Source organism: Humulus lupulus, chromosome 9, assembly GCF_963169125.1.
Source record: "Humulus lupulus chromosome 9, drHumLupu1.1, whole genome shotgun sequence".
Lineage (NCBI taxonomy): Eukaryota > Viridiplantae > Streptophyta > Magnoliopsida > Rosales > Cannabaceae > Humulus > Humulus lupulus.
Genome location: NC_084801.1, coordinates 120,715,484 through 120,724,719, shown reverse-complemented (window position 1 = coordinate 120,724,719; position 9,236 = coordinate 120,715,484). Strand labels below are relative to the sequence as shown.

The following is a 9,236-nucleotide window of genomic DNA, read 5'->3' as shown; positions in this document are numbered from 1 at the left end:
CACACAAGGCAATTTGTAACTAAATTTTAGCTAAAATACTATTATTCCTAGTAACTTTTTTAAATTTCTCAAACCATGCTCTCTATTATGGCTAAAGTTGATTATTTTAATAATTTTTACAAGTTTAATTTCTAAATTTAAAAAGTTGATTGGTTTGTCTTTATGTCCCAACATTACTTTCTTTATTATTTTAATAATATGCCATTAATTTGGCATGATAGCAAATTGTTATTATAACTACTAGCCTAATAAGGTTGTGGTTGGAGAATAAAAAAAAATGTCAAATCCTTAGCTAAAATAACTAATTCTATCACATAGCTAGTGTTGTTGGGAGTTCTTTTTTGAAAATCAAAAACAAAAAAACGTGCTTACATTAGACTATTCAGTCTATACATAGCTTACACTCTTAGATAACTATTATTTAAAGCCAAAACAAGGCGACTTGTAAGACTCCGAAAGAACATTACACATGAGTAGTTCATCCTCGATTCGATATAAGTAGAATGAGAACATCAAACAACCTTGCACATTGAGAGAATTTCTACAACAAAATTTTTATATTTATTATGGGTGAATACGACAAATTGTACAACCTTATAATCTCATGAATCTTACACAATTTTTCCAAAGATTAAAATATACCAAGTTACCATAAGATAACATCCACGGCAGAATCCAATGCATATGAAACACTCCCATTCATTAGTTTCTTTTTTTTTCTTTTGTATTTTACAACATAAATAAACACTCAACAATATCCACAAAGAATATCATGGCTAAAACAACTACATTAGCAACTCACTGAAAAGGAAAAAAGAATTACTACATTGTTATGTTTAAACACAATTTAGATATGATTTTTCCTCTGAAATTTTTTCACTCTAAACTTGGTCAAAACTAAACATACAAACCTTACTTGCACACAATCACTTAGTCAGTGCTTAACCGGATAATCTTCGCCGCTTCTAAATCATTTGCAACAGTTCCTGGACAATTTCAGAAATTGGAGGCCTAAATTCTGGCTCCCTCTGAAATTAAAGTGAATATAAGGTTACTTGTCATAGCCGATACGTATACAGAGTAGCTAATCAGGGGCGTTCAGCAAAATAAACATTTTTATAAAGTAATTTTGCAAAAGGACATTATTTTGGTAATTTTTTTTCAGAAGTCTTTCTGAAACACTTAACACCCTGTCAAGAACACCTTCGGAAATGCTGAAGGTCATTTTGCAAAATGACATTAAAAAATATCTACTTTCACCGATTACTCTTAGCCTTGATACAAGACAATACTTCGCATTCATAAATATTTTGGTACATAATAGTTGTTCATTTTTGGGAAGCATACCTGTATGCATGAGGAAATTATATCAGCAAAGCGTGACAAAGACTTCATAGAAAAAGCTCCATTAAGAGAAGGATCAACCATCCTTGACAATGCATCAATATCATGAAGCTTAGGTACTGCCCATCTAACTAGATATTGCTCCCCGCGAGGTCGTGACCTATGGATTTTTTTTACCAATCAGAAGACACTCTTGACAATACTTTAACAGAAAATATTTGAAAAGAAATCCCTGACAGTTACCTGTCATAGGATTTTCGCCCTGTAAGTAGTTCTAACAATACAACTCCAAAGCCATAGACATCACTTTGGCAAGTATAACTCCCTGACTCAAATTCTAAAGCACTGTAACCATATGAATTATGGCCTCCAGACATCTGTAAGTCAAAGCAGATCGAGAGTCAATAATCGATATCAGCTTGAAAATATTATAGTAATTGAGATGAGAAGAGGGTGTCAGGAAAATTAGAGGCCCTAGTGAAACTAAGAGCGTAGAATAGTTAAATTTATAGCTCAAAAGGTCTTGAAAATATTGCTGTAAGATGAATCAATCCATTTTATTGATCAGTTGATTTAAATAAATACTAAAAGTGTGACACCTTACACTATTAAAAGGACAGAACATATTTTGCCTAACTTTCATTACTGAAAGTCTGGTTCATATCTAATACACCTACCTGACTCAATGTGAAAGACGACAGCAAAGGAGACAATCCACAATCCGAGACAAGCGTTTCGAGCTTTTCATCAAGAAGAAGATTGACTGACTTGTAATTCCGGTGAACTACAGGTGGCTGGCAAACCCCATGCATATACCTTCACCACATAAAACTGAAAACTTCAACATTCATGATTTTTGTAGAAAGATACACCACATATGGTATTATTATGCTCATATAAAAACAATCAATGAATTTCTAAATTAGTTAAAAACTACATTTCTCAAGGTAGCATTATCTCAACATACTCTAAAGCTCTTGCAGCTCCCAGTGCTATTTGAATCCGCCTATTCCATGAAAGTTTTTTATGGATTTCATCGTATATGTGCAATGCATCATGAAGAGACCCATTTCTGCAGTACTCATACACAAGCAACTGTTGACCATGCTCTGCGCAGTAACCAACAAGCTCCACGATATTTGGATGTTGAAGTTTAGAAATATTGGACACCAGTTCCAAGAATTCTTCATCATTCCGCTGCTTGATAGCTGTATTGTTATCCAGTTTCTTGACCGCCAGAAGCTAAAAAACAAATAGAGTATTAGACAAATCTCATATCCAAAATGCTCAGACAAAGTCAGTCCAGAAATAATTGAAAGAATGATACCTTTCCATCAGGAAGCTCAGCCTTATAGACACTGCCAAGTATTCCTGATCCAAGGAAATTCTCTTGGGAGAAACTAGTTGTATACTGCTGAAGTGATGCAACAGTGAACACCCTCACTGAATTCAAGTGTTGACTCTGCAAAGGACGTTCAACAGTAGTGACAGTGGTAGGTACACCTGGGATTACTCCACTATTCTCAACTGAAAAAGGTGGCGGAGGAGGTGGCAGCAAAATATCGTCATCTGTGTCTGTCATGTCAATCTCATTATCCCTCAAATCCCTTGAACTTTGAACATTTCTTTTCAAATTCATGAAGCGTTCATCCTGCGGCTGTAGCTTTGGTGGTAAACCCATTCTTCCAGTGTCCACCCTGCCTCTTTCTTGTGGTGGTCTAACAACAGTCTCTTTTGCAGCTTCTAAACAGTTTAAAAAAGAATTTTTCAATTACAACTGTCACAAAACAAACAAAAAAAGAAAGAACTCTTTTGAACAGTGATAGATAAAAGAAATTACCCGCCTCCATTCGACTACTCTGTTGGAGTGAAGATTCACCGGGTTTAGGCTTCTCGCTTGAACCCTTATAGGATTCAAAATAATGTTCCCCAGCAAGTTTATCCCTTCGTTTTGCTTTAATGCATCTCGACAACGTAATGCACAGTAATAATGCAATAACTATCAAAAACCCTGCAACGGCAATCCAAATAATCGCCTTAGCAGTCAAAAATTTCTTAGATTGAATGGTCCTTGTTGTGATGGTGGAGGAAGGTCCATTCACATGTTTCCAAGGTAGTTCTTCAGAAGTTGGAGCCTGTGCTGCTGGTGATGGAGTAGGTGCTTCTAGTGGTGACGGAATTATTGTCGTATTGAATGGATTTCCTTCTTTTCTGCAAAGCAGAAGCCACCATATGAAATTCAGTGAGACAGAACAAAACACAAAACAAAACAACAAAAAGCATGTACGTAAAAATAAACACAACTCAAGCAACAGAAACCAGAACACTGTTTTATTTCTGAAATATGGGAACCATGCATAACCAGTTGATGACATTACTATTATAAATCTTGATTTACTAATTTCTAGAGAACAAAATGATAATCCATTCATACCCACTAACCCTGGTCCTACTTCTATAATCTTAATCTCAGAATGAACACATATGGGCAGCTCTTTAAAAAACACAATCTAATTATACACTTGGAAAATATAGAAGTCAATTCTAACTTAGTTGATGCTTATCAATTCATGTCTAAGTTTCCATGTTCCTTTTGTTTTATTGAAAAACATCATGTTACCCAATAGAGGTAGCTCAAATGATCAAGCATGTGGTTTGCTCTCACAAAGTCTAGGGTTTGATTCCCTCCTGGATATCTACAAAGAAATTATTATAATTTTCTGGTCCCAAAATTCGGAAGGGTTAGGCGGGGATCCTGGTTTCGAACAAACAAAGACACTGTGTTTTACTTCTTAAAACTAAAAATAATACTTGACAAATCCCAAACACAATGTTTAACAGTGGCAACCAACACAGGTTACTAGTATCACAAATTTAGAAGAATAGCATATTTTAATCCTAAAAAAAAGTAGAAAAAGCTTGCAAGATGAAAATATTTAGTTTCACCTAAAATTTGGAACTGTCAACAACTTGGGGGGAATTGGCCCAGAGAATAGATTGTTCTCTACGTCCCTGTTTAAAAAAAAATTCTAAATGAGTTGCTAAAGAGTGGAGTTACTTCCTAACCAGATTCCAAAAAAAATTCTGGTTCCTTTCATGGTAAAAATATATCTCATGGAAAAATGGTTAGTCATAAAAGAATGAAAAAGCACTGTACAGGTCCTGTAGGGGAAGATCCTGCAAGACATCTAGAATACCACCGAGCCGGTTGTTTTGCAAGTGTCTGTATTCAATAAATGATATTGAGTTGGAATAAAGAATATGAAAAAAGATATAAAATATTTTAGGGAGTCTAACTCACAGTGCTGACAATGCTAACATATTTCCCATTGAGGGAGGCAGCTGACCATCTAAGCTGTTAGTTGACATATCCCTGCAACACAGCGAATCATCCTATTTGGAACTTTAAAAAAGTAAGGAGTAGGGGAAACCGACAGAACCAATTTAAATAACACTTACAGATTTGTTAAGCTAGTAAGCTGCTGAAATACATCTGGTATAGGTCCAACAAGACGATTGTTTTCGAAAGACCTATGAAAATAAAGTGTATCCTTTTAAGACAAAACAGAAAATATTAAAAAAAAAAAAGCAACTTAACAGCATGTGGTAAGGGCTTTCGTTAAAGACTTACAAATACAACAACTGACTTAAGGTTGACAAGGTAATTGGGATGCTTCCAGTAAACTGATTACCCGAAAGCGAACTAAAACATGAAAGAAAGCACCAAATTTGATTCAGAATACATTCACAGATAGAGGTTATAATAGCTTATAAGTTTGTAACAGGAACACAAAAGTAGTAACAAAACTTTGGTTTTTAGTATCTTTACACATGATACTTGTAAGTAAAAGCGAGTGGAATTCGAACTTACAAATTTCGGACAGTTGGGGGTAAGGCAGAAGGAATAATCCCTCCAATATGATTGTTACTGAAATCTCTGCACCACAGCATTACACAAAGCTTATGAATAGTTACAAAAGTGAATACAGGCAGCAAGAATCATAAACTATAAACTCAGCTTAGATAATAATTAAAGACTGTTTTGTTGAAATACCTATTTCAAACATTTCAAAAGTGTAGAAGTAAACAAAATCCATGCTTGGACACATTACAACCAACAATAGACAATAAAACAGTGAAGAAGAAAATCATTGCACGTGATATGTACTAATAATAACATATGAATACAAGCTACTTACAAATGAATAACTGAGCCAAGGAATTGCAAGCTATCACCCAATTCTCCTCCCAAATTTTCATTACTAAGATTTCTGTGAACCCAAGAAAGTACATCAGAGAATATCCCTTAAAAGATGAAACCATATTATATATACTGAAAGATATAATGAAATGTAAAAACCTACATTGATGTTATGTTAGAGAAAACACATTCAACTCCCTGCCAGTTTTCCCCACATGGGTCTCCTCCAACAAGAAGCCACCCTCTAAGAGGAGGATAGCCTAGAGCAATGTACAAGTTATTCATAGCCATAACTACAAAACATACCCCCAAAACAGAAAAGTGAATGAGATAAGTAATAAAAGAAGAACTACAAAACAAGGAAAACAAACTCATATTTTCTCTTTGAGTTTATGAAAGAACAAAGCATATCAAAGATAAATACTAAGCAAAGGAAGCCACTTTCAAACAATCTCCCTTGTAAACTTTCCCAAGAGACAAACAAACGTAGCAACAGTTTACCATCTCGTGGGTCAGTCAATCCACCACAAGGTGGCGCCTTGAAAATCAACACCAAACCAATGAAGAAGACCCAAAAGAACATCTCCCACTTCAAATAACCCATCTTTGGCTTTTGAGTCCAATTCTAAAGCTCCAGAGAATAAGCAACAGCAGCAAACAGAGAGACCCCCAACCGAGAACTTTATGCAGAACTATACATTATAGAGAAAAATATGAAATAAAGAAGAAATCTTTCATTTCAAGTAGGCACATCAGGAGAAAACAAAGGGGACCCTTCAAAATTTGGAGCTGAACAAATTGGAAATGGAAATGAAAGTTGGGATACAGAGTAAAGCTGTGTGAAAAATTGCCAAAAAAGGGGTCCCAAATTCCTGACACATAATATGGTGAGAGGTGACCAAAATCCAGGGCTTGATAAACTGAGGTGGGGTCCTCTCACTCCTCACACTGCCATTCTCTCTACTCTGTAGCTACTGATGAGTAAGGTGACTGTAATTCTAGGAGCCAAGAAGAGGGGGAGAGAGAGAGAGAGAAAAAAAAAAGACACTTGGGTTGAGATAATCACTGAGAACTTTTCCTTTGCACGTCCCTATAAACCGACCTTTACATTTCACAAGACTAAAGTGTATATATGTATACGTTTTGTTGAAAGTGAGATGTACAAATTTGAAACTTTGAAAAATTGTCTTTTCTTTTATTTTTTCTACTCAATGTGTCTCCTTTTCCTCTTTTGGAGCCGGTAAGTGGTTGATGGGTCTTCACAACGTTCAGTCTCGAGAGACCCGTTGCTAATGCAATCCTGCTAAGTTATTTATTGAAATTTTTTTATAAAGAAATGATTTTTTTTCATTAATGTTATGGAAATCTCTGTTACATTTTATATATATATTTATATTTTTAGATTCTTGTCAAAGTACAAACCTTTATTGAATCAAATCAATATGGGCAAGTGTCTGTATTTATTCTCTTACATAAATTCTCTGTCTAAATGAAAAACGATACGTATGTAATAAATGAATACATATCATTTTACGTAGTGGTACGTAATCCAATGGTTGTGGTTGCACTTGAATTGCAATGAATATAAATTTAAGGGCAATTAGAGTGACACGCAAAATTACACAATCATACTTTAATAATTTTTATAAATTTTTTGTTGACTACAATTTGTTTTTTCAAAAAATCCCACCTCTTTTATTCGACATTATTACTATTTAATTTTCATAGCATAATTACTTTATTTTAGGAAATTTATAAAGAACGCATGTGGGACAGAATCATAATTTACAATGAGAGCCTATTTTTGGAAAAAAAATTCTTAATCAAAATAACAATATAATAGAAAATAGGGAAATATTAATAAAAAAAAAACAAAATTGAGGGCCTTAAAGCTCGTCCGAGCCAATGTAACTTCACCCCTGTACTTGTAGATACAGTGCTAGAACTCTCAACAATACATATGCCTCATAACATTACACTTTTTTTTTATTGAAGCTATTATCTAAACCTCAATTTGCTATCATCTTTATTCATCACCAATAAATTTTTGTTCAGTCTGTGATTTCGTTAATTTTTACACATCTGTATTGTTATCGGCTTTACAATTGGTATGATTATTCATCACTGTTTATCTTTTTCCTTTAATTATACATGCCCCATAACAATGCTTTTCTAAAGAATGTAAGTGTAAGCAAAAGTTTCAAGTACTTAAATAAAAAAATTATTGTTCTCGACAAAATAAATTAAAAACAAAATAAGCATAATTAATGTATGACCATATGTGAGTATCCTTTAGGATAATAATTGAACGTTTTGTTGATGTTAAACTATTGCTAACGGCACATGCTGACATGCATGCTTATCACTGCATTTGCAAAAGTATATTTTACAATATTCTTACATTTAATCACCAAAATAATAATTAAAAATAATCGTACTTTATAGTGTCGAGTCCTTAAAACACGGAATCTAATTAAAGAAAATATGATTAAATTTAATTAGCAAATTAAAGAAAATAATTTAATTAGCAAATTAATAGTTTTGTAAATAAACAGAGATAATTAAATAACTTCCTATAGTGTCAATTCCTTAAAACACGGAATCTAATTATAAATTTGGCTAAAAATTATTTATTCTTTTGTCAATATAAATAATAAAAAAAAAACTTGGATCTAAAAAGAATTAATATACGTAATCATGGAAGACAAACTTTTCTTTGAAACACATTGTAGATGAATAATGGTACCCAAATTTTGTTTTCTTTTGAAAGAAAAAATGTTCTATACTCTAATATTAGGGCACATCATTTAATGTAGTTTCTACGTACATAATATATATATATATATATATATATTTATACTCTAAAACATCTATAAAGGATTACTCTATAGCTATATTAAAATAACTCTGGTAATCATACAAAATTTTAGTCCCAACTTGAAACTAATTATAAATAATAATAAACTCTACATTATAATAAGTTATAATATTTATTAGTTTCACTTTTATAAAATATGTAATAATTATATTAATAGTAAATATTTATATATATGTTATCTTATACATACTAAAAATTCATAATAAAATTAATTATCAATTTAGATTTGTAAAATAACTTTATATATTTATAACATTATATAAATATGTACATTGTAGCTATACTTTTATATAAATTTCGTTCACTAATATTAATACATTGAATTTGACATGTTTTATCAATTATTCTTTAATTTAGATTTGAATGTGTATATTTCTAACATTTTATAGATATAATTATATTAAGTTATAACATTATCGTAGTAATAAAATATGTTGGTCTCACATTATTATTATTATTATTATTATTATTATTATTGAGAGGTTTTACTTTATATAGCTCTAGTACTCCATCAACTTTTATTAGCCACCAAAATTATTAGACTTAATTTTCTAGTCTTCTACAACAAATCGTAGCACCATATTTTCTTATTATCTCTTTCTCTCAAAAGCATATAATTAATGACTTGTTTTGGTTGGACATAACTTTGGCTATGTTTGGTAGGAAGGATGGAGTATTTAGGAATGATAGGTGGTAAGATGGATGGAGATGATAATTGATTTCTTATACGTTGTTTGGTATTAAGAGTGAAATTAGAATGACGAAGAAGAAATTAATTATTAAAATAAGTGTTGACGCGGTTCTTCGCCAACA

At 32.4% G+C, this 9,236-nt stretch overlaps 1 protein-coding gene across 1 annotated transcript; it reads right to left on the bottom strand.

The window, feature by feature from the left end:
- Positions 1-673: 673 nt before the first annotated feature.
- LOC133802167 (protein STRUBBELIG-RECEPTOR FAMILY 3-like) lies at positions 674-6,656 on the bottom strand. The gene is made up of 16 exons (XM_062240437.1): positions 6,047-6,656; positions 5,709-5,838; positions 5,544-5,615; positions 5,216-5,281; positions 4,976-5,047; positions 4,804-4,875; positions 4,646-4,717; positions 4,502-4,567; positions 4,291-4,356; positions 3,185-3,555; positions 2,672-3,087; positions 2,312-2,586; positions 2,022-2,160; positions 1,588-1,721; positions 1,348-1,504; positions 674-1,028 (listed from the first exon to the last, which is right to left on the bottom strand). The coding sequence occupies exons 1-16, from the start codon at positions 6,147-6,149 to the stop codon at positions 966-968; spliced, it is 2,274 nt and encodes a 757-aa protein (XP_062096421.1). The 5' UTR covers positions 6,150-6,656; the 3' UTR covers positions 674-965.
- Between the last annotated feature and the right edge of the window lie 2,580 nt (positions 6,657-9,236).